The 26,094-nt window shown below is 44.3% G+C and overlaps 1 protein-coding gene across 3 annotated transcripts in view; it reads left to right on the forward strand.

Annotated features, from left to right (window-relative positions):
- The window catches only part of ociad2 (OCIA domain containing 2), a 38,467-nt gene that overhangs the window by 5,144 nt on the left and 7,229 nt on the right, over nucleotides 1-26,094 (forward strand). The window contains exons 1-3 of one of the 3 annotated variants that reach the window (XM_069924687.1): nucleotides 14,654-14,812; nucleotides 24,148-24,229; nucleotides 25,368-25,421. In XM_069924687.1, coding sequence (XP_069780788.1) covers nucleotides 14,759-14,812; nucleotides 24,148-24,229; nucleotides 25,368-25,421 — 190 coding nt within the window. In that variant the 5' untranslated portion in view covers nucleotides 14,654-14,758. Of the gene's footprint in view, nucleotides 1-14,652; nucleotides 14,813-24,147; nucleotides 24,230-25,367; nucleotides 25,422-26,094 lie in introns of those variants that run through there. The other 2 variants (XM_069924689.1, XM_069924688.1) reach the window with 2 other exon arrangements.

Genomic DNA, 26,094 nt, shown 5'->3' on the forward strand with positions numbered 1-26,094 from the left:
CCTTTACAAAGTGGGCGAACCTGGTGACCCCTGGGTGACAGAACTCCTCGTACAGTCTGTCCAGTTGTACGCTGATGCATGCCCCACGGGAAAGGGCGTTGGGCGGGTCATTGAGTTTTCCAGGCTGGTATAGAATGTCATAGTTTTTTTTTTAATTTTTATTTTTCACACCATAAACCACATTAACCATGATACGTACTTTTTCCTTTTCAAATATATACAGTGCCATTTTCTCCCCCCCCTCCCTCCTCCCATCCCACCCTCCCTACCTCCCCCCCCCCCCGTCCATTTAAAGTACAAAATCTAGGATACATTAAACCAGTCAAACAATGTTGTCATTCAATAAAAATAAACAAGAAATTCCACTGAGTCAATTCTTTTCATTTCCTTCTCTTTTCATTAATTTAGGAAGTGAATGTCCCCGGTAGGTTTTCGCTATTGTGTTTCATGTAAGGCTCCCATATTTGTTCAAATATTTCAATATTATTTCTTAAACTATATGTTATTTTTTCTAATGAAATACATTTATTCATTTCTATATACCATTGTTGTATTTTCAAATTATCTTCCGATTTCCAGGTTGACATAATACATTTTTTTGCTACGGCTAGAGCTATCTTAACAAATCTTTTTTGTGCATCATCCAAATCAATTCCAAATTCTTTGTTTTTTATGTTACTTAGGAGGAAGATCTCTGGATTCTTTGGTATATTGTTTTCTGTAATTTTATTTAATAACTGGTTTAGATCTTCCCAAAATTTTTCTACTTTCTCACATGTCCAGATTGCATGAATTCTTGTTCCCATTTCTTTTTTACATCGAAAACATCTATCAGATACTGTTGGGTCCCATTTATTTAACTTTTGAGGTGTAATGTATAGCCTGTGTATCCAGTTATATTGTATTATATGTAACCTCGTATTTATTGTATTTCTCATCATTCCAGAACATAACTTCTCCCATGTTTCCTTTTTTATCTTTATATTTAAATCTTGTTCCCATCTTTGTTTAGTTTTACCATTTGTTTCCTCATTCTCCTTTTCTTGCAGTTTAATATACATATTTGTTATAAATCTTTTGATTATCATTGTATCTGTAATCACATATTCAAAGTTATTTCCCTCTGGTAAACTCAGACTGCTTCCTAATTTGTCCTTCAATTAGGATCTCAATTGGTAATATGCCAGCACTGTATCTTGAGTTATATTGTATTTATCTTTCATTTGTTCAAAGGATAATAATCTATTTCCTGAAAAACAATTTTCTATTCTTTTGATCCCTTTATTCTCCCATTCTCTAAAGGAAAGGTTATCTATTGTAAAAGGGAGTAACTTATTTTGTGACAATATTAGTTTTGGTAATTGATAATTTGTTTTCTTTCTTTCTACATGAATCTTCTTCCAAATATTGAGTAGATGATGTAATACTGGAGAACTTCTATGTTGTACCAATTTTTCATTCATGTATCTTTTCCCCTATTTTATCTAATTCTAATCTAGTCCAATCTGGCTTTTCCCTTATTTGATAAAAATCTGATAGGTATCTTAATTGTGCGGCTCTATAATAATTTTTTAAGTTTGGCAGTTGTAAGCCTCCTTGTTTATACCATTCTGTTAATTTATCTAATGCTATCCTCGGTTTCCCCCCTTTCCATAAAAATTTCCTTATTATTTTCTTTAACTCCTTGAAGAATTTCTCTGTCAAGTGTATTGGCAATCCCTGAAATAGGTATAATATCCTTGGAAAAATGTTCATTTTAATACAGTTTATCCTTCCTATTAGTGTTAGTGGTAAATCTTTCCAATGCTCTAAATCGTCCTGTAATTTTTTAATTAGTGGATAATAATTGAGTTTATATAGTTGGCCGAGATTTTTATTTATTTGTATACCTAGGTATCTTATTGCTTGCATTTGCCATCTGAATGGCGATTCCTTCTTAAATTTTGAGAAATCCGCATTATTCATAGGCATTGCTTCACTTTTATTTACTTCAATCTTGTAACCCGACACTTCTCCATATTCCTTCAATTTCTTGTATAATTCTTTTATTGATAGTTCTGGTTCTGTTAACATCATCTGCAAATAAACTGATTTTATATTCCTTGTCTTTTATTTTTATCCCTTTTATATTATTTATATTATTTTATATTATTTTCTGTTCTTATCAATTCTGCTAGTGGTTCTATAGCTAATGCGAACAATAAGGGTGATAGTGGGCATCCCTGCCGTGTTGACCTGCTTAAGTTAAATTGCTTTGATATATATCCATTTACTGTCACTTTCGCCAATGGTCCCTTATATAATGCTTTAATCCAATTAATATACTTCTCCGGTAAACTGAATTTTTGCAATACTTTGAACAAATAATTCCATTCTACTCTGTCAAAGGCCTTCTCTGCGTCTAAAGCAACTGCTACTGTTGGCGCTTTACTCCCTTCTACTGCATGAATTAAGTTAATAAATTTACAAATATTGTCTGTTGTGCGTCTTTTTTTAATAAATCCAGTTTGGTCTAGATTTACCATTTTCGGTACATACTCTGCTAATCTGTTTGCTAATAGTTTAGCTATTATCTTATTATCTGTGTTAAGTAAAGATATTGGTCTATATGACGCTGGTGCGAGTGGATCCTTCCCTTGCTTTAGTATTACTGTAATTATTGCTGTTTTACATGAATCTGGTAAGCTTTGTGTTTTATCAATCTGATTGATTACTTCCAGGAGGGGAGGAATTAATAAATCTTTAAATGTTTTATAGAATTCTATTGGGAATCCATCCTCTCCTGGTGTTTTATTATTTGGTAATTTTTTTATTATCTCTTGTATTTTCCCTTCTTTCCCTTCGTTTTCAGTTTGGTATAATTGTTCATAGAATTCTCTAAAGTTTTCCTTGATCTCCTTTGGATTATATGTGATTTGTTTGTCTTTTTTCCTTGATGCCAATACCATTTTCTTAGCTTGTTCTGTCTTAAGCTGCCATGCTAGAATTTTGTGCGTTTTTTTCCCCTAGTTCATAATATTTCTGTTTTGTCTTCATTATATTCTTCTCCACCTTATATGTTTGTAGTGTTTCATATTTTATTTTTTTATCTGCCAATTCTCTTCTTTTAGTTGTCTTCCTTCATTGCTAATTCTTTTTCTATATTTACTATTTCCCTTTCCAACTGCTCTGTTTCCTGATTATAGTCCTTCTTCATCTTGGTTACATAACTTATTATTTGCCCTCTAATGAACGCTTTCATTGCATCCCATAGTATAAACTTATCTTTCACTGATTCCGTACTTATTTCAAAATACATTTTAATTTGTCTTTCAATTAATTCTCTAAAATCCTGCCTTTTGAGTAACATGGAGTTTAATCTCCATCTATACATTCTTGGAGGGATGTCCTCTAACTTTATTGTCAATATTAAGGGTGAATGGTCCGATAATGTTCTAGATTTATATTCTGTTTTTCTTACTCTATCTTGCATACGAGCTGATAACAAAAATAGGTCTATTCTTGAGTATGTTTTATGTCTAGCCGAGTAATATGAATATTCCTTTTCCTTTGGGTGTTGTTTCCTCCATATATCCAAAAGTTGCATTTCTTCCATGAATTTAATTATAAATTTGGTTACTTTGTTCTTTCTGTTAATTTTTTTCCCAGTTTTGTCCATATTTGAATCCAAATTCAGGTTGAAATCCCCTCCTATTAATATGTTCCCTTGCGTATCTGCTATCTTCAAAAAAATAACTTGCATAAACTTTTGATCTTCTTCGTTAGGTGAATATACATTGAGTAGATTCCAAAACTCCGAACATATCTGACATTTTATCATTACATATCTCCCTGCTGGATCTATTATTTCCTCTTCTATTTTAATTGGCACATTTTTACTAATTAATATAGCTACTCCTCTTGCTTTTGAATTATACGACGCTGCTGTTAAGTGTCCTACCCAATCTCTCTTTAATTTCTTGTGCTCCAATTCAGTTAAATGTGTTTCTTGCACAAATGTTATATAAATTTTTTCTTTTTTCAGTAAATTTAGCAGTTTCTTCCTTTTAATTTGGTTATGTATTCCGTTAATATTTAAAGTCATATAGTTCAGCGTAGCCATTTTATACTTTGATTATCTTCCCTTTCCGTTTCTCCATCATTACCTTTCCTTCTTATCCATTTCTACTTTCTTGTTTTGAACACTTTATAAGACAACATTTCTAAAACATCAAACATTTTCCCTATTCTCCTATTTAAAACTTCTTTAACCCCATTCTCCCCTCCCCCTCCTGAGTTGTCCTTTATCCCTTGTCGGACAACCACATCTCCCCTCTCCATTTGGATTTGCGGATTCACTCGCAAACGTCAGCTGATTTTGCAGTGACTGTAATCCTCCCCACCCAGCCCCCCCCAGAAAAGATTTCAATTTTCATATGTAACAAAGGTCACTCTTTTAATTCCCTCCTTATTCCCTCTATTCCATTTCCCTCCCTTATTAATTCTTGTCTATACTCTATATATTTTCCTCTAAATACGGATACATTCATGTATGCACACTATATATATATATACACACATATACCCCTTTACACACATACATATAGATCGTGGTAATTTTTACTCTTATTACATGTCTTCATCTCTCTGCTTGTTTTGTAGTTGTTCTGCAAATTTCCTTGCTTCCTCTGGATCCGAGAGTAGTCTGTTTTGTTGCCCTGGAATAATTATTTTAAGTACCGCTGGGTACCTTAACATAAAGTTATATCCTTTTTTCCATAAGATCGTTTTCGCTGTATTAAACTCCTTCCTCTTCTTCAGGAGTTCAAAACTTATGTCTGGATAGAAAAAATTTTTTTGACCTTTATATTCCAGTGGCTTTTTGTCCTCTCTTACTTTCTTCATTGCTTTCTCCAATATATTTTCTCTTGTTGTATATCTTAAGAATTTTACTAAAATGGATCTTGGTTTTTGCTGCGGTTGTGGTTTCGGGGCTAAAGTTCTATGTGCCCTCTCTATTTCCATTTCTTCCTGTAATTCTGGTCTTCCCAGGACCCTGGGGATCCAATCTTTTATAAATTCTCTCATATTCTTGCCTTCTTCATCTTCCTTAAGGCCCACTATCTTTATATTATTTCTTCTATTATAGTTTTCTATTATATCTATCTTCTGAGCTAACAGCTCCTGTGCCTCTTTAGCTTTTTTATTAGATTCTTCTAATTTCTCTTTTAAGTCTTTTACTTCCATATCTACAAATGTTTCTCGTTTTTCCATATTTTCCACTCTTTTTGCCAATTCTGATATGGCCACTTCCATTTTATTCATTTTTTCTTCTGCATTCTTAATTCTTCTTTTTATCTCATCAAATTCTTGTAATTGCCATTCTTTCACTGATTCCATATATTCTTTAAAAAAAGATACATCCATTGTCTTGCTTTTCTCTTCTTCTTCCACTTCTTTCTGTTCTTCTTCTTCTTCTTCTTCCTCTGGGTTGACCATCTGTTGTTTCCTTGTTTTCTTTTTACCTTCTTCTTTCTTGTTGTCGTTATTGTCTGTGTTCTGCACCTGCTGCTGTGCTGCAGGTGTCTCTCTCAGCTGTGGAGATCGACTCCGCAGCTGTTCCCCCCTCCCGTCAGTGTGTTTTTTTCATGCGCATCGCGCATGCGCGACTCCTCGTGCATGCGCGGTTGCGCACTTTTACTCGGCTCTGCGAGCCATTTTTGTAGTCCCGAGCCCGGGACCTCCACTGACCTGTGGGAGCGGGCCTCTCTCTCCGCGGCGGGCCTCTTCGGACAGGTAAGGCCTTCACCTTCTTCCGACGTCTTTCCTTCTTCTTTTCTTCCCGTTGTTTTTGGTTTTTCTTTCTTCGCTGCCATTTTCTTCACACTTTTACTTTCACTTTGTTTGTGCCTTTGCTTTTTCTCTATCTTTTTTTAACTTTTCTGGAGAGGGCTGGAGTTCCCCTACCGGCCACTACTCCATCACGTGACTCCTCGAATGTCATAGTTGAAGGTAGAGAGTTTGATTCTCCACCTGACAATCTTGTCGTTTTTGATCTTACCCCGCTGGTTGCTGCTAAACATAAATGAGACCGCGCGTTGGTCAGTCAGCAGTGTAAAATGCCTGCCAGCGAGGTAGTGTCCCCAACGACGCTGGCCTGGGCCTCCTTCTCGGCTTTCTGGGCTCTGGAGGGTCCTGAAAAAGAAGGCGACAGGCCTACCTTCCTGGTTTAAGATGATTGTCAGTGCAAGGAGACGCATCACTCTCCACCTGGAAGGGTATGGATTCCTCTACAGCATGCAGAGTGGCCGCGGCGATGTCTGACTTGATGCGGTCAAAGGTGCTCTGGCTGCCGCTGACAAGGAGAAGGAGCTGGACTTAATTAGTGGCCATGCCTTGTCAGTGTACTGTGGGACCCATTGGGCATAATAGGAAAAAACCCCAGGTAGCAGTTGAGTACCTTCTGGGTTTGGGGTGGTTGAAGGTCCATGAGAGGACGCATGTGGTCAGGATCTGGCTTTACCACCCCTTTTTCCAACACACAACCTAGAATTGAGAGGCGAGTGGTCCGGAAGACAAACTTCTCAAAATTGTAGGTCAGATTCAGCCATTTTGCCGTTTGGGAGAATTTCTCAAGGTTGGCATCGTGGTCCTGTGGGTCGTGGCCACAGATGGTGACATTGTCCAGATACAAGAATGTAGCTGTTAGGCTGTTCTGGTCTACCATCTGGTCCATCTCTCGCTGAAAGACAACGACACCATTTGTGACACTGAAGAGGACCCTGAGGAATTGATACAAACGCCTATTCGCTTCAAAGGCCCTGGAAGGGTGGTCCTCCAGGCAGCTCAGGAGCTGGTGGTAGGCTGATCGGAGATCGATGGTGGAAAACACACTGTACTGGGCGATCTGATTCACCACATCCATGATTTGCGCAAGCGGGTAAATGTCCAAGAGCCTGAAGCGGTTGACTGTCTGGCTGTAGTCCACCACGATCCGCAACTTCTCCCCATTCTTCAACCTGCACCTTCCAGGGACTTGCACTGGGCTCAATGATGCCCTCGCCCAGCAGTCTGCACACCTCACTTTTAATACATTTCCTGTCCCTGAAGCTGTATGCCGGCTTTTGGTGGCAATCGGTTTCCAGCCAAGGGTGAGGTTGGCGAAGAGTGCTGGAGGAGCGGCCCGGAGTGTGGAGAGGCTGCAAGTGGAGCATCAGGGTGCAGGAACTGGTGTGGGCTGTCACTGGTAGGAGGTCTCTGGGGTGGAGGGGTGGCAGACAGAGAGTGGAGAGTGGGAATCCCCCGTAATGCAGTGACACCGATTTAAAATGAAATTGGAAATCCAACCCCAACAACACAGGTGCACATAATTGAGATAGGACCAGAAACTTAAACCCTGTAAATTTGATACCCTGAACTTTCATGGTCACTACACAATACCCCTTGATGTCCGTTGAGTGGGCTCTTGTGGCCAGTGAGATCTTCTAGTCTGTCGGGTGAACTGCCAGCACACATCGTTGGACCAGGTCCGGGTGAATGAAGCTCTCTGTCGAACCTGAATCAAAAAGACAGTTAGCATACTGGCTGTTCACCTTGATCGTTTCCATAGCCTTAGCTAGGGGGTGTGGCTGGTTCTGGTTTAATGTCACTGATGCAGCAACCGATACAGGGAGTGGGTCTGCTGCCTGTGTTGGTGACTGTGGAGGCTGGCATGATGACATCACTCGTTGCTGGGGGGCTGTCTGGTGGATCCTCGCGTCGCTGAGGCTCCCTGAGCTAAAGTACAGTGCTTTCAACAGAGAGCTACTGACACTGTACTTAGCCATCTGCCACTCCCGGTACTTCCTAGAAGGAAGGTCTTTCACGGACCATATGCCACTGACGTTCGCTCTGGGCAAGATCTCAGCCTGCCAGCAGAGACATCTTATGTCTCGGAGTACACCACCGACATAAGGCACACCTCAGGAAAAGACAACATGGTTGTTGAGACAGAGCATCCACTCTCTGGCCAATGGACTGGACTTCATGGCGCTGGCGGAGGCACAGCAGCAGGACGACGAGATACCTCAGTACAGGACTGCCGTCACAGGCTGGAGCTTCAGGTCATCCCAGTCAGCATAGGTAACACTTCCTTCCTGTGTGATGGGGCCGCTGGGCAGGTTTGACCTTTCGCCCCAATGGCATGGAGGTGATGAGTTTTCGACTCCATCACGGGCTGGCAGATCTATCGATCATGTCTATGGTCCAGTTGGTGGCCAGCAAGTACATGTGGCACAGATTGCGGAAACATCTCAGCAGGTGGGCCAAGACGTGCATGCGGTGCCAAACAGCCAAGGTACAGTGGCACACCAAGGTCCCCCTGCAGCCTTTCGAACCAATGGAACGAAGGCTTGACCACATTCACGTGGACATACTGGAATCCTTGCCAGTCTGTCAGGGTTTCCGCTACCTGTTCACGGTGGTCGACCGTTTCACTGGTGGCCAGAAGCAATCCCCTGGCCAACACATTCATCAGGTCCTGCACCAAGGCACTCGTCTCGTCCTGGGTATCAAGGTTCAGGTTACCATGCCACATAACCTCTGACAGAGACGCACAATTTACCTCCGGCCTGTGGACCGATGATGCCAACCTGTGGGGCCCTGAGCGACACCACTCAACAGCATACTACCCACAGTCTAACGGGCTGGTTGAGCACTTTCACAAGCACCTCAAGGCTGCCTTTATGACTAGACCTAAGGGCCCCAACTGGGTGGACAAACTGCCATGGGCATTGCTGGGGATTTGTACAGCAATAAAGGAAAACCTCCTTACATCCTCCGCTAAGCTCGTCTACGAAACTCCACTCATGGTCCCCGGGTATTTTGTCCCACCAGCCAGAGGTCAACCACCCTCCGATCCCACCCTCTAGACACAAGCAAGCCAAGTTCAACATCCCTAAAGAACTCCAAAACTGTGAATATGTGTTCATGCACAGAGGGCCACACTGTCCACCGCCACAGACCCCTTCCGAGTCATCCAGAACAACGGGGCCACCTTTGAACTGGACATTGATGGCAAACCAGAGGTCTTCATTGCAGACAGGCTCAAGCCGGCACATACGGACTTGACTCAACCCGTGAAGACGCCAGCACCTCGACACAGGGGCAGACCACCAAAGACTTTGCGGACTGCATCCAAGGACACTATGAACTGTAGCACCGGTTCTGGAGGGGGGTCATATGGCAGCCCACCACCACAGAGATCGAACCAGCACATCGCATGGGGCACACGGTAGTAAACAGCAGCATAACACTTTGTAACACATCCCTTAACACAGCGAACCGGTGTGGTTGACAGCTAAAGCAGTACAAGAGCAGAAGCCCTAAAATGGCGCTGGCCAAGCTGCCCAGCTAACAGATCAGTAACAGGCTGGGGAAGAAGGGCATTCACAAGCAAGAATGTTCCCACCCACTATTGTTATTCATGCGGCTGATGTCAGCCAATCAAACAAATGGCAGGAACTCCAACTGTATAAAAGGACTCTTTCCAGCCTCAATAAATCTCAGAGCTTAACCTCCCACACTATGAGTGTGTTTGTTTCTTTGCAGCAGTTGACTACAAAATATAATATACCTCGTAATACATTATTTTGTTATGTTCAATTGAGGGCTTTTTAAAGAAAGAAACAAGGATCAGAAATTATTTAAAAAGATGGAATGATTAAAAAATTTATTTCAATTGCATATACATTATTACAAGAACAGACATCTAAAGTAGGCTTGTTTAATTCAAAAGAAAGATGGGAACGAGATTTGGACACAATAATAGATCAACAAGTTTGGCAAAATTTGTGTTAAGAAATTATGACAAATACTATTAATATACAATATAGATTACTTCATTATAATTTTTTTTACATCAACTGTATATTACTCTTCAGAAATTGAATAGATGGAGATTGGATTTATTGGATCAATGTTTTAGATGTGGAACAGAAATTGGAACTTTTCTTCATTCTACGTGGTCTTGTTCAAAGGTTAACCCTTTTTGGGTTTCTATTAGTAAATTTAGCAACAGATAACGGGAGTGAACTTTCCTTTAAATCCTGAATTACATTTGTTCAGAAATTTTGAAAGTGTCACTCCTAAATTATTGTCAGATTTTCAATTAAAATTTGTTAAGTTGGTTTTAGTAATAGCTCAGAAATGTGTCACTGTAACATGGAAATCTGATGTTTCATTAACATAGATTCAAAGTTGTATTCCATTAAAAAAAATAGGTCTACTTTAAGGGATAAATATTCTTTACTTTTGCAAATTTGGGGTCCATATGCTAAAATAATGAAATTAAAATTATGATTTTATTAATTTATAATTTCTTGATCAATGAAGTTTTAATATTAATTTTATGATGTTTTTGAAGTCTCTGATGGAATCCAAATTAATTATCTGTAATCATTTTATAATGAAATATCATGTATTTTAGTTCTGGGATTAGATTAGTTTGAGGGGAGGGTGGGTTAATGGGGGGGGGGGTTTCATTTTTTTTGTAGTAGTTAGGTTTTTTCTTTTTATTTTAGTTTCAAGATTTTAGTTTTTAGTTTTTATTTATAGTTTCAGCATATAATTCTTTTATGTTATGAGCCGAAAGGACCCCAAAACCCAGCAGCAATAGAAGGAGAAATGACAGGAGCAAATTATTTCCCTTATCTGCTCTTGTTTCTATGGTTCTAATGGTTGTAGGTTGGGCAGTTGTGTTAAAAAGAAAGAGATAAATCTAAGATGTTTCTGATAATCTTGTTCAGTAGAGATTAAGATGAAAGAGAAACAATTCAGTTTTGATTGCTGAAAAAATTCAAAAATCTGATCCTGCCAGTTATTTTATGGCAAATCATTAACATGTAAAGGACTTTGGGAAGACAGAGGCTATAACCGTCTCTTACAAATGTTTTATTAAATGACTGGAGGCATGCATGAATCTTCTTCATACATCATCGGCTCTATCTCTAGTGTACTCCAGTATACACTTTCTTAAATCTTATCAATTTCATCATGATTTTTACCACTTACTTACTCTTCCACTATTTTCTTGTATATATGAATTTCTCATATACAAAAGTATTGTTTGTTCCATCATAAAGAGTAGAAATAGATAAATAATATCAACAATATTAAGTTCATTCTGACAAGCATAGATCAGTAAAATACAAAGTTATTAAATATAATGAACATTTAATATTATTCACAATAATATATTTAATAACTCCTCCAGACCAATTCTGATTACCTTGATATTTATAACTTAAAAAATTCTATTAACCCTTCAGTTATTTCCACGAATTTACAGTGTCTGATTGAAGGGTTCAGACTGGATGGTTGTGAAAGTCCAAGGGGATGACAGCAGAGTCTCTCCAGCTTTCGGGGATAGAGTCGGTCACTTGGGTCAGAGATGCCCATTGCTGCATTTGACCTCATCAACACACTGACTGCCAGCCACTTCATCAAGGGATGGGTTTAGGAATTCTGAAAGGGAGAGGAAGAGATCTGAAGTTTGGAAATGGCATCATACTAGAGATGCCAAAAATGGCAGAAGATTATCTGGGTTAGAAGGAAAGCCTATAAAAATGGTGGGATGGTGATAACGCATTTGTAGGGAAGAGACCCAACAAAGACAAAGGTCTTATCCACCATGGAATTCTTTTGAGAAGTAGGATGAAAGAAAATTAAGCCATGACCAACATTGGAATTAGGAGGGTTGAAAATGGATGCCATCATGGCTTGGCTTTGCGAACCAAGATTTAGAAAGGGGCTGTCCATGTCTGCTGCAGGGTTTCTGGTGGCTGACGAGGCCAATGTGGGACATACATGCCCGGCTGCAGTGGCTGCAAGGGAAATTCTGTTTTGGGTTTGCTGCTGTCAGTAGAACAGTTCTGTACACACTGATCCTTGTGCCTTTCTTCAGATGCTTGTTGTTCCAGACTCTTTGTACAGCCTGCCACATGTCAAACAATATAATGGAAAAACAATGTGGATATAAATGAAGGGTGGAAATTGGAAACAAAATTAAAATATTAAATTCTGCACAGTTTTTCCCATTTGGAAGGTTCAACACAAAAGTGCTGGAGAAATGCATCAGGTCATGCAACGTTCATAGAAAACTGTTTCAGAATCACCCTCTCCTTTTTTCCTTGTTCCTGTGATTTAACACTGGCTTCATCTCACCACCTTACCTCCTCTAACATACAATACTTACAACACAGGAGAGATTCATCCCATCAATTCCTGCTGGCTCCTGGAAGGGCAAGCCCATCAGTGCCATTCCCTCTCTTCTTATTTCCCTATAGCCCTGAAATTAATTCTCTCTCTCATGATCCTCAACTCTAATTTTATTTTGCTAGGAAAAGTTAATTTACTGCAGTCATTTAACTTACCAACAGGTTTTGGGCATTTGGAGAACAAAGGGGAAACAAACATGGTCAAAGGGAGATAATACAAGTCCATCATCCAAGGTCAAGATCAAACCTGGGTCCCTGGAGCAGCGTGACCGCAGTGCTACTTGCTACACCCCCACCCCCACTTCTTCAAGGCCCTTTCAAGCAAGGAAAATACCTGACAGTAAAGGCAGAGGTTCTCCGGCCTAATGTCGGGAGACTTACCTTTCTGAATGTGCCAAGGCTGGCTCCGAGGCACTGAATCCAACCCTTTGCGGGGATTGATGATTGGCAGAGCACAGTGCTCCGCTGACCCACATGAATGTTCAGCAGTTGCAAGTGGCTGATTAGGGGCGGGCTAATGATGCTGTCAGCTTGCGACCCATCTCACCACTCACCTCTCTCCCTTCATGACTCCCTCAAGGTAGGGGCAGTGAGCAGGAGCCGTTAAGGCAGTGGGGGCCAGCCCATTGGGGCCGTGGGGCCAGTGGGAGCAATCAGGGCAGCGGGAGCCAGCGAGGGCCATCGGGGCAGGGGTCGTCAGGGGGGCGGTTGGTGCGGGGTGTGACAATCTCACTGGGCCACTTCAGCTTCAGGGCCAGTCTCTGCGGTTCAAAATATGGCAGAGCAATGGCCATCTTCCCTACCCATAATTCCCCTCACAGCTGGAACTGGTCTGGAAAATTTAGAGCAGTTCCAGCTGCGTGGAGGATTATGGGTAGGGAAGACAGCCATTGCTCTGCTGCATATTTATCATGCGTGGCATCACAGCACCAGTCACCCCTACTCCATCAGCTCTGGAGGGCGCTATGAGGTGCCACCCGACATGAATGTGATGCTGGAGCAGCCTTTTAGGCAAGTTTTAAGTTTTATCTTGGCACTACTAGGTGAAGGCCTGGCACGAATGGGCCTTCTCCCTTCCCCATCTCCTTTTGCGCAGTCATAATAAATTCTTATCTCTTCCTTATCATATCCAAAGACATCTTTTCTTGGTCTGGATTCTTCCCCCAGGCAGCACCATCTGAATTCTAAGATTTCCTGCTTTTGGCTCATTCCTTGAAGAAGGGCTCAGGCCCAAAAAAGACCGACAGGGTCCCTCCAGCATTTCAGTATGTTTTTACTGCAATCACAGCGTTTGCAGACTTTTGTGTTTCACCATGTTTAACTTCCCCACTATTTCTTTATTTCTCCTGCCTCAAACTGTTCGGGACTCACATTAACCCGAACAACAATTTTCCTTGTCGTCAATCGATGGAAGCTCTTTGTTTTTATATTTTTAAGTTTCCTTATGAATCCTTTGGTATTCCTTTGCTGAATTCTGAAATTTTCCCAGGGATCAGACAGGCTCACAGTTTCAGCAACTATGGTCACCACGGGACTAAATGGATTCTGTCAACCATTGGCATCATGTGAGGGAGAATACATTGTAAGGGAATGGGATTGTTCTCTGAGCCAGCATGGACTTCATGGGCCAAATATCTGCAGCGGTGAGATACATGCTGCAAGATATCACCTCCCTTAATCTTTATTAATTTAATTCAATCAGTTTGTTTAATCAAACTATTGCCCTTGCGTCACTAAAATCTCTTATCCACTGTGGTGCACTGAGGTAGCAGCAAGCAAACGCAAAACATTGGACAACAAGCTTTATTCAAGTGAAAATCTGAACACCAGTTCAGCTCCTCCTGTGACTGGCTCAGGAAGGGCCTGCTCAGATCTCTAGTGGGGTCGGCTGATGGACAGCCGGCCAGGTGGAGTCAGCCCCCAGGTGGTCTTCCTGCAGAGATCGCCCCCTGCTGGCGGTCGTATCACCACAGCCACTCGCCGAGCCCAGGAACGCAGTGCTTCAGGCTTGACTTTCAGCTTCTCTCCCCAGTTGGCAGGTGACGGCCTTTGGCTCCGATGATCAGATGGCCGGGGAAACGTTATCACGTTGCAATGGCAACGGCAGGGGATTTTAAAGTTTTGAAAATTGAGAATGAAACCATCCCCTTATTTGCGGAGACCTTCGTTCCACATTCAGAAGATACTGCGGTCAGGCAGACGGATTATTTTTTTTTGTGTGGTAACTCCGGCCTGAGTGAGGCGGGAAAGCCAGCGGACGCTGCGCTACTACTTCAAGACACAGCCCGAGAGCTGCTTAATGAGAAAGGCGATTTGGGCTGCAGATCCTTCCAAAAAGACAGGCGATGAACGAAGTTTCCCGCCCATGAGATGATTTGGAGGGGACACTCTCTGGCAATGTTCCAGTGCGTCAATAGGCGGAGTTACGTCCGATCCGAAGGGATGCGACCAAACAGGAAGTCATTGGCGAGGGGAGTCCGGTCGCGTACTTGCCATCGAGTGGACGTTATTGGCGAGGAGCCGCAATGTCCAGCCCAACTGCCCCGCGGCAAAATCAGCAGAAGCCACCGTGCAAAGGGGTAAGTACGCAGAGCCGGCCAGTGTCGGAGCTGAGTGCCACAGCGGCCTTGAAGGGGGGCATTCAGACGCTTGGCCGTTCACCACCCGAAGGAGCCGCTGCCTGGTCTTCATTTCCAGTTCCCAGCCCTTGTCCGAATTTCGCCTCACGGTGAGAGGGAGGAAAAGAGAGCGCCCGTCAGGTTCAAGTCTGCAGAGACTGGGGTGGGGTGCAATGCACGGGCAGGCGAGAGAAACCCAGCAGGTCACCCAGCATCCCATGGGAAGTAGAGGGTAGCCAGCATTTCGGGCCTGATGGGTGTATCCTGCAGAATTTCACCGAAACACTTTTGTGTTTTACAGAACGCCCATCAATTGGCCACCCCAATTTGTTTAAATAAAAGGAATGTGATTTTTTAATTGATTAAATGGGGGGTGGGGGGGGGGGGGGAGAGAGAGGAATTGTTGGCTCCATAAGTTGCTAGCAGCACCTAGTACATCACTCAACCATACTGAAGGAATCAAAGAACATGAGATGAGTGTAGAAAGGGGGTGTGACATGATTCATGTGATGTGGTGCCTGCCACATTGACCACCGCCAGTGGGCTGATATCGCCACCAACCGTGCATCTTGGCGCCTCACAGTTCGGTGGGCAGCAACCTCCTTTGAAGAAGACCGCAGAGCCCACCTCACTGACAAAAGACAAAGGAGGAACAACCCAACACCCAACCCCAACCCACCAATGTTCCCTTGCAACCGCTGCAGCCGTGCCTGCCTGTCCCGCGTCGGACTTGTCAGTCACCAACGAGCCTGCAGCTGACGTGGAAGTACCCCTCCTTAAATCTTCGCCTGCGAAGCCAAGCCAAAGAGAAGAAAGATGTGGGTTTGGCAGACTGAGGCAACCTTTAATCTCAGCCCATCCCTTGAGTGGTGAGCTAAGATCCACCTTGATTTTCTTGATTGTTCGAGCTGGTGCAAAGGGCTCTCAATAACCTCCCCCTACTTTCATTTTTTATGTTACTAAATCATGAATCCTGAGATTTTAAAATTCTGTTCTGGATTCATTACTTTCAGCTGAGTTTATCCTTTACAGCCCCTGCAATGTGTCAGAAATACCAAGAGGTGGCAGAAAGGCCCCTGAGTATTTAAGCAGCAGCTTTTCACAAAAACAAACAAGTCAACATTGTGTGATATCAATGAATGAAAAGATATGATCATATTTGCAGAGGTCTGGTGATTCAACTGATTTCTGATTTTACAAGGCAAATTTTTTTTTCCAAAATGTATTTATTGAACATCAAAAACAACTTTGTATGCATTGTACAATGTGCTCCTATACTCAGTTGTTCATATGCACCCTCAGATACATGTCTGGACTCACCCCCCCCCCCCCCACCCCGGCTACTCCCTGACCCCCTTGGCACCTTTGTTGACAGTATCATTGATATATTACCAAATGTACTGGTACAACCATCTCACAGTTAATCTTTTCCTCTGAAAGCAGTTGTAATTCAGAGAAATAATGCATAAAGGGCTGCTGTTTATGATCAGATTTTCTGCTGGACCCTCTTAATGTGTATTTGATTTTCTCCAGTTGATCTTTGACCAATTGTATTCTATTCTCACTTCCTTCCCAATCAACCAGTATCAATAGAAAAATATTTTAAAGTTTTTTTTAATTATTGCTTTTCAGAAGGGATTTTGTTTTTAAATGTGAGTTAAGTATCACTTACTGCCTAATGTTGAAGGAGAAACCTCATTTTCAAGTCTGAGGAGTAACTGGCAGACTTCCCTAAGGACTGAGATATGCTGATGGTATCAGAGGTATTCACTGGAGCTATGTGAATGGTCCTGCAGTGTATGGTCTTGAACTGTACAATTTAGGGACAACTTTGATAATATATTCAAGGTTGAATATTGATGTCAAAGTTCCAAGACTGTGGCTTGTAATTATGCCATTAGTAAAGAGGGTTTATTCAATTCAAATGCCAAGTTAAAAAAAATCTATTATTTTTGATAGAGCCAGAACCAAATGGCATCTTTATTTTTGCCTTATCCACCCATTTTTGTCTTCTTGCCCCCCCCCCCCACTTCTTCCAACCACATTTCCCCTGGATTCTCTCCCCTCTTTCTCCTCCCATCTGCATCTATTTGGTCCTGTCCGTTCTTCCCTTCAACAGCCTTTGTTTACTCATCTTTCTGCTCCACCCTGTATGGCTTATCTTCCTCTTGACCCCTTTGTTTCTCTTCCCTCTATCTCTCTTTTTCAGGCACCAACTAATCAACTGCCTCTGTCCATCCTTCATCACTCCCTTATTCACCAATGGGTACTGTCATCTGCCCAATGACTCTCACCTTGTCCATATTATACTAATTATCTCTCCTCTGAACTCTGCCTTAATGTAAGGTTCAGGCTTGAAATGTTGACAGTGTAGCGGCTGCTACACAGAATGAAACACACCACTAACATGAACTGTTTATTCAAACTTCTCGTGTGCCCTTTAAGAGCTCCACCCTGTGTCGTCGGTGGTGATGCTCACCCGAACCGTGCGCTTTGGCCTATGCCACGAGGAACGGAGGTCCCCCGACGGCACCATCTTCTCACGGCTTCCCCACTGGTGCAACGATACATGCAGGGCCGGTTTGCCACGAGTGATGTGCACTGCCACACAACCCCCCCCCACACCCAGAACAGGTTTACGCATCTCACCGCTTGGGCAGTTGACCTCGTCGTTTCGGCCAGGCTGTCACTACTGCCTGGCTATGGTCCAGGTGTGCCGCCTTGAGTCGGTTGACTGTGAATAACTCCCCCTTGCCCCCGATGTCCAGGGTGAACGTCTTGCCTAAGCATTTAAGGACTTCGTAGGGGCGCTGCAGGGGTGTGGTGTGTGGGCCTTGCCAGACAAAAACGAAATCAGCAGTGGCCAGCTCTTTGGGGATGCAGGACAGGTGGCTGCCATGGTGGGTCGGTGGTGGGGGGCGCTAGTGAGGCGAGCTTACCCTGCAAGTCTGCCAGCAAGGTCTGATTCTCAGTCGCGGAACCAATGCTTGGGCCGAAGAACTCCCTGGGTAGGGACAATGGTGTGCCATAGATCAACTCCATGGACGATACCTGTAGGTCTTCTTTTGGAGCTGTTCTGATGCCAAGCAGGACCCAGGGCAATTCATCCATCCATTTGGGGCTGGTGAGGTGACCCATGAGAGCTGACTTGAGGTGCTGGTGGAAGCACTCCACTAGGCCATTGGCTTGGGGATAGTATGCAGTGATATGATGGAGCTTGATCCCTAAGAGGTTTGCCAGCTGTGACCAGAGGGTGGATGTGTATTGGATGTCCCAGTGGCTTGTCATGTGTGCTGGGCCTCCAAACCTGGTGATTCAGTGGGCAAGTACATTCCTGGCGCAGGTCTCGGCGGACATGTCTCTCAGCGGGATGGCTTCCAGCCATCGGTACACTACAGTCAACAAGTAGCGGGCATCTCTGGACACCGGTAGGGTGCCCACGATGTCGATGTGTATGTGTTTGAACCTCTTGGCTGGGGAGTCAAACTGCTGTTCCGGGGCCTTTACACGGCGCTGAACTTTGGAGGCCTGGCTTTACATGGCACCTGACTTTGGAGTTTCTTGCCATCTGGGCTACCTGTTTCTTGAGGCTGTGCCACACGAAATGTTCTGCCACCATGCTGCGAGATTGGGTCTTGACTGAAGGGTGAGCCAAGTCGTGGACTATGCTGAAGGCCTGCGGTCTCCATTGCAGTGGGACTACCGAGCGCGGCGAGCCAGTAGAGACGTTGTAGAGCAGCATGTCGGGGATGTCCAGCAGTTTGAGGTCTTGGAGCCGGAGGCTCGTGATGGTGGTGTGGAAAGCTTGTGTGTCTGCATTCTCCATCTGCGTCTGTGCTAGCTGGGCATAGTCCAGGCTGGGGGCGAGGCTGTGGATGGTGGGCCTTGAGAGCACATCTGCAATGACATTCTCCTTACCTGCTCGGTGTCGGATGTAAGTGGTGAACTCCAATACGTAGGACAGATGCCGCTGCTGGCGCACCGACCAGGGATCCTTTAACATGGTGAGGGCTTGAGTGAGCGGCTTGTAGTCGGTGAAAATATTGAATGGCCTGCCATCCAGGAAGTACCAGAAGTGTCTGATGGCCAGGTACAGGGCCAGAAGCTCCCTATCGAAGGCGCTATATTTTAGTTCCGGGGGGGGGGGCGGAGGTGCTTGCTGAAGAATGCAAGTGGGTGCCACTGGCCATTGACTGATTATCCCAATACGCCCCCGACAGCTGTGGCTGAAGCATCCACTGAGAGTGCGGTATGGTCATCGGGCTGCAGGTGGGCCAGTAGGGTGGCGCTCGCCAGGGCTTCCTTCATCATGGGGAAAATGTTCTCGGCCTCTTCCGTCCATTTCAGGGTCTTGTTCTTGGTGATGATCAGTGCAAACAATGGCTGCATGATGCGAGCCGTCCCTGGGATGAAGCGGTGGTAAAAGTTGACCATCCCGGTGAATTCCTGTAGACCTTTGAGGGTGTTGGGCTTCAGGAACTGGCGTACAGCTGCGACCTTCTTGGGTGCTGGGACAGCCCCATCTGCGGAGATGGTATGGCCCAGGAACTGCAGGGACTCCTTGCCAAATTGGCACTTGGCCACGTTGACAGTGAGGCCGAACTCTATCAGATGGGCGAATAGTGCACGGAGATGAACCTTGTGTTCGTCGTGGTCCTGACGAGCGATGAGAATGTCGTCTAGATAGATAAACACGAAATCCAGGTATCTGCCCACTGCATCCATCAGCCGTTGAAATACCTGGGCCGCGTTTTTAAGGGCCGAAAGGCATTCACAGGAACTCAAATAGGCCGAATGGGGTGATGATGGCGGTCTTGCCGATGTCGTCGGGGTGGACTGGGATTTAGTGGTAACCCCATACCAGGTCGACCTTCGAGAAAACTCTGGCACCATGCAAGTTAGCCGTAAATTCCTGTATATGCGGGATGGGGTATCGGTCTGGCATGGTGGCGGACTCCTTGTGGGGCATGGCGGAAGTGAACTGTGGCTGCAGGATGGCGGGGAATTCATCGAGCATGCAAGAATACTCATCCTTAGGGGTGCTAATGGAAGCTATTCCTGGGTCGCATGCGTCTGTGGAGTTGAGGTGGAAGGATTGGAAGGTGCAGGTGTGTACCAATTGCTTGCCTTTGATGTCCGCCAACATGCTGTGCACACTGAGGCTCCCAGCAGCGCTGTGCACACTGAGGCAAAACCTGTCCTTGCCAATCTGAATCTGTGCGCTGCGTGTGCCAAAAGTCTTGATGGAGGATCTGTTGGCTGCCCATAGGGTTGGGCCTCGTGTGCGGGTCTCAAGGGTAGTCGGGGGAAGCACACTCAGTTCTGCTCTGGTGTCTACCAGGAAACGCTGGTCACTGGACCTATCAATCACATGCAGGAGGCTGTTTGTGTGGCCAGCCGTTGTGGCCATTAACGGCGGCTGGCCGGGTCGTGGGACCCCAGCGTTGATGGTAGAAAGTGTTGTTCTTCTAGTTTGTGCTGGGGGGCGCCTGTGGCTGATTGGGTCCTGGGCAGGCGACCTGACTTAGGGTGGCCTCGTTTTGTCGCTTGGTCCACCAGAGCACATCTGCACGGGTTGTGACTATGCGTGGGTCTGAGAAATCTTCATCTGCTAGCAGGAGTAGGATGTCCTCTGCCATCTGCTCAAGGAAAGCCTATTCTAACATCAAGCAGGGTCTGTGGCCCTCTGCCAGTGCCAGCATCTCATTCATGAGGGCAGATGGAATCCTGTCGCCTAGATGGTCCAGGTGTAGGAGCCTGGCGGAACGCTGCCGACAGGAGAGGCCGAAGGTCCAGAGGAGGAGGCTTTTGAGAGTGAGGTATTGACCTTCCTCTGGTGGGTCGTGGATGACGTTGTCCACCCTGGCTGCGGTTTCTTCATTGAGCGCACTCACAACATGATAGAACATCGTGGCATCTGAGGTGATGTGTCTGAAGTGAAAATGGGCCTCCACTTGCCCGAACCAAGTGCGTGGGCGATGCATCCCGGGGGGGGGGGAGGGGTGGGAGTGGGGGGAGAGTTTCACCATGTCCGCGTTGATTGCTCTTGCGTCCATATCGGGAGGCCAGAAAACCATCTGGGCTCGCTGGGGTCACCAGTGTAGCGGCTGCTACAAGGAATGAAACACACTACTAACACGATGGGGGTTTCAAATAAACTTTATTCAAACTTTGAGTGTACCCTTTAAAGGCGTGAGCTCCGCCCCCGCATCGGTGGTGATGTCATCACGCTTGCCTGAGGCACGCGCTTTGGCCTATGCCACGAGGCACAGAGGTCCCCCAATGGCGCCATCATCTCGCGGCTGCCCCGTCGGTGCAGCGATACAAGCTGGGCCAGTTCGCCACGAGTGATGTGTGCTGCCACAACAGTTCTTTTCTCCACTATTGCTGTTAATTTCCTCCAGCAGTTTCTCAAAAACATTCTTCTAAATAAATCTGAAGCAAGAACAGAACCATTTTCTGGGCTACAGTCACTCAGTCTGCATTTGGTCTCTGGGTTTGGATTTTGAGCAGTGAATGTGAAATACTGCTGGAAAAATGCACTGCTTTAATTAGAAGCAGTGTCTGTAGTCCTGAGCAGTGGGAGGGAAAGGACGATGATAGAGTGTTGGTAAGGGAAGGTTATGTTGGAGATTGGGGAGTGGGACCAAGGTGCTGCAAGGGGTGTTACACCTTTGGAGTGCTGGAAGAAGTAGGAAGAGGAAGATCTATTTGGTGGCAACGTTACTCTCCTGGTGTTTGAAATGGCAGGTGCTGATTATTGACTGGAAGAGAACAAGAGTGATATGATCATGGTTTTTGAGGGGAAGACGAATGGGTGTGTTTCGAGTGTGGAAATGGGATGGGTGTGGTCAAAAATCCCTGACAGCCATTGTGTAGAAAATTCTTGATTGAGCAAAAAAAGTTGCATCAAAAGCATTCATAAGGAAGTTGACATTGTCAAAATAGATGTAGTGGAGATGGAGAAATTAAGTTCAAATTTAGTCTGGAGAGGAGAGCGAGTGGGGTTAATGATGGTGCTTCTGCGGGGTCAATTGGCTTTTGGGTGTTCCCAGAAATGGAATTATTTGGACCTCCTTTCAAGGAACACAACTATTTAGCTCCTTGAATAATTGTTCCCTCCTGACCATCGTTATATCCTTTCTTTCTTTGGCTTGTCTTTGCGGACGAAGATTTATGGAGGGGTAATGTCCACGTCAGCTGCTGGCTCGTTTGTGGCTGACAAGTCCAATGCGGGACAGGGAGACACGGTTACAGCGGTTGCAAGGGAAAATTGGTGGGTTGGGGTTGGGTGTTAGGTTTTTCCTCCTTTGTCTTTTGTCAGTGAGGTGGGCTCTGCGGTCTTCTTCAAAGGAGGTTGCTGCCCGCCGAACTGTGAGGTGCCAAGATGCACGGTTTGAGGCAATATCAGCCCACTGGCGGTGGTCAATGTGGCAGGCACCAAGAGATTTCTTTAGGCAGTCCTTGTACCTCTTCTTTGGTGCACCTCTGTCTCGGTGGCCAGTGGAGAGCTCGCCATATAACACGATCTTGGGAAGGCGATGGTCCTCCATTCTGGAGACGTGAGCTACCCAGCGCAGTTTGATCTTCAGCAGCGTGTATTCGATGCTGTCGGCCTCTGCCATCTGGAGTACTTCGATGTTGGAGATGGTCGCTCCAATGAATGTTGAGGATGGAGCGGAGACAACACTGGTGGAACGTTCTAGGAGCCGTAGGTGATGCCGGTAGAGGACCCATGATTCGGAGCCGAACAGGAGTGTGGGTATGACAACGGCTCTATATACGCTAATCTTTGTGAGGTTTTACAGTTGGTTGTTTTTCCAGACTCTTTTGTGTAGTCTTCCAAAGGCGCTATTTGCCTTGGCGAATCTGTTGTCTATCTCGTTGTCGATCCTGGCATCCAATGAAATGGTGCAGCTGACATAGGTAAACTGGTTGACTGTTTTGAGTTTTGTGTGCCCGATGGAGATGTGGGGGGGCTGGTAGTCATGGTGGGGAGCTGGCTGATGGAGGACCTCAGTTTTCTGCAGGCTGACTTCCAGGCCAATCATTTTGGCAGTTTCCGCAAAACAGGACGTCAAGCGCTGAAGAGCTGGCTCAGAATGGGCAACTAAACGGCATCGTCTGCAAAGAGTAGTTATATCCTTTAGGTCATCAAAATATCAATGTCAACTTTCTAATTAATAATCATTCAGCATCAGTTGCCACTTCCAGAAAGTCGTTCCATGTTTCTGAACTCTGTTTATAGCAGGATATCCAACTTCATTCCTCAAAGCCTGATACCGTTTTAGATTATGACCTTTTTCCAGATTCCTCAGTCAGCAGAAATAGTTTCTCTCCAGTTGCCTTCATTACCTTTGCATGTCTTGAACATTTAAATCAAGTTGCTTCCCAAAAATTCTGAATTTTGCTACGCAACCTGCATTGCTATTATTTAATTTGCATTATCTCTATTTTTCTTTTAAAACTGCTTTATAAAGTTAAATAAAGTAAGTTATGTTAAACACTGAACAAAATGCTAAATACTTCTTCCCTCAATTTAAACGAACTGCTCCAACTTCACAGTCTATTAAAGGAGCATTGAGTCATGATATTCTGTTCCATAATTAATTTTTAAAAAATGTAGACGTGTAGCACAGTAACTGGTCCTTTCGGCCCACGAGCCTATGCCACCCAATTAACCTACACCCCTTCCCCCGGTACATTTTGAAAGGTGGGAGGAAACTGGAGCACCCAGATGAAACCCACACAGACGTGGGGAGAACCTACAAACTCCTTACAGACAGCATGGGATTTGAACTCTGATCCCAGTTGCTGACGCAATAACAGCATTGCGTTAATTGCTATGCTATTCCTGTCACCCCATTAACATCAGATGGAAAGAAGTGGAGGATCTGGTGGAAGAGAAGGTGCAGAAGATCAGGATGTTTACTTTTGACCTAAAAGATTTCTTCAAAGAAGCCAAGTATTTGGAGAAATTGACCAAGGCCATGCCTCTTCACTCTGCTACCAACGAGGAAAAAAGGTACAGGACCCTGAAGACGAGCACTCAGCAGCACAAGGACTTCTTCTTTACCTCTGCTGTCAAATTCCTGAATGATCAATGATCCACGAACTCTGCCTTACTTTGCACTATTTTTATTTATTTTGTAAGATGGTTTGCATGAGTGTTTGCACGGTGAGGTTGCTGCAAAACAATGAATTTCATGGCATGTTCATGACAATAAATTTTGATTCTGATTTAACCAAATTTCTGCAGCAAGAATCTTTTGCTTTAAATTTTCTTTTGTATACAGGATGGGTACACCTGGCATTTTGGTGATCAGAACACTGCAAGGATCATCATGGAGTGTAAAAGAGAGAGTTTCTGGTTCAGAGGCAAGTACTGATTTGTATTTTGAAAGGTTATCATACTTTAATTTTTTTTTTAAATCTGCTTTTTTTACAAATCCAAGCAATTCAAAGCTACTATACTCACGCGAATAACCCACTGGATTATGTATTGCTGGTTGTAATTATTGTGCAGTTTGAATGTGGCTGAATTATTGTCACTGATCCTTTTGGATTTTATTTTCTTAACTCTGCTTCTGACATACACACCTAACCCCAGCATATTAACTAGTAATTATGAACATTTGTATGCAAATTTTTTCTCCCAATAATGATGAGACCAATTTTATAATTAAGATATACACCATGTGAACACCTTCCGACCCACGAGCCTGTGCCACCCAAATACACCATTATCCTACAAACCCTGTAGGTTTTGAAGGATGGGAGGAAACTGGTGGACCTGGAGGAAACCCACGCAAGCTCAGAGAGAGCGTACAAACTCCTTACAGACAGCGCTGGATTCCAACCCGACCTGGGTCACTGGTGCTGTAATAGTATTGCGCTAACTGTGCCAGTTGTACATACACATTTCAAAGAATTGAGGAATCCATTCCTGCCATAGTAACTGATTTGACGGAATCATAATACATTTGTATTCAATTGTACGGATGCTTACTTAACATCGAGTCCACGCTGCTGAAGATCCAGCTGCGCTGGATGGGTCACGTCTCCAGAATGGAGGACCATCGCCTTCCCAAGATCGTGTTATATGGCGAGCTCTCCACTGGCCACCGTGACAGAGGTGCACCAAAGAAAAGGTACAAGGACTGCCTAAAGAAATCTCTTGGTGCCTGCCACATTGACCACCGCCAGTGGGCTGATAACGCCTCAAACCGTGCATCTTGGCGCCTCACAGTTTGGCGGGCAGCAACCTCCTTTGAAGAAGACCGCAGAGCCCACCTCACTGACAAAAGGCAAAGGAGGAAAAACCCAACCCCAACCAACCAATTTTCCCTTGCAACCGCTGCAATCGTGTCTGCCTGTCCCGCATCGGACTTGTCAGCCACAAACGAGCCTGCAGCTGACGTGGACTTTTTACCCCTTCCATAAATCTTCGTCCGCGAAGCCAAGCCAAAGAAAATTTGAGAAAATATTGTTTATCTGTGTAAATTTTGCTTTTCAGCTCTGCCATTATCTCTCGGAAGTATGCTTGTTACCCAAGGTTTGATGTACAAAGGTACGGTAATATAAAAGTTTAATTCATAATATTACAGTTGACAAAAATAATCAGTTGGTAAAATTTGTGTGGTAGTTCATCAGTTCCCTCTAATCAAGGAATGGTGTGAGAAGTTGTTCTCATTGTGAAGGAATGGTGTTGAGTTTCACTCCCTTACTGCTGCCTTCTTGTGGGCTTTAGAGAGGTAAAATCACTGTCTTTGTATCTCTTGTGGGATATGACTCCCTCTCCACTTGGTCAGTGGCAAGTGGAAGCAGGGCAACGATAATGTAGTTCCTTAACAAATTGGGCCCTTACTAAGATATAGAGGTAGAGAAGAGTGAAATGCTAAAATCTGTAGCTGCTGAGACTGTAGTCTTTGAAGAAGGGCTCAGAGCCAAAACATCGGTAATATATGTTTACCTCCTTGAGATGCTGCTAGACCGCCTGAGTCCCTCCAGCATTTCCGTGTGACATGGTCGAGAAATTCTGTGAGGTTATGCCCTTATTCTGGGCATTACCAAGTTCTTTGCTCAATGAACAAAATCTTGGAAAGATATTTCTAAAATAACATGCACTGGCCTGATCCTTTTCTTGTCATGAACATAATATACAATGTTTGTCAACATTTGTTTGCTGTAAAGCCACAATAAGAACTTGATAACTGACAAACACTCATGACTGTTGAGGTCAA

The sequence above is a fragment of the Narcine bancroftii genome, chromosome 3 (genome assembly GCF_036971445.1).
Source record: "Narcine bancroftii isolate sNarBan1 chromosome 3, sNarBan1.hap1, whole genome shotgun sequence".
Classification (NCBI taxonomy): Eukaryota; Metazoa; Chordata; class Chondrichthyes; order Torpediniformes; family Narcinidae; genus Narcine; species Narcine bancroftii.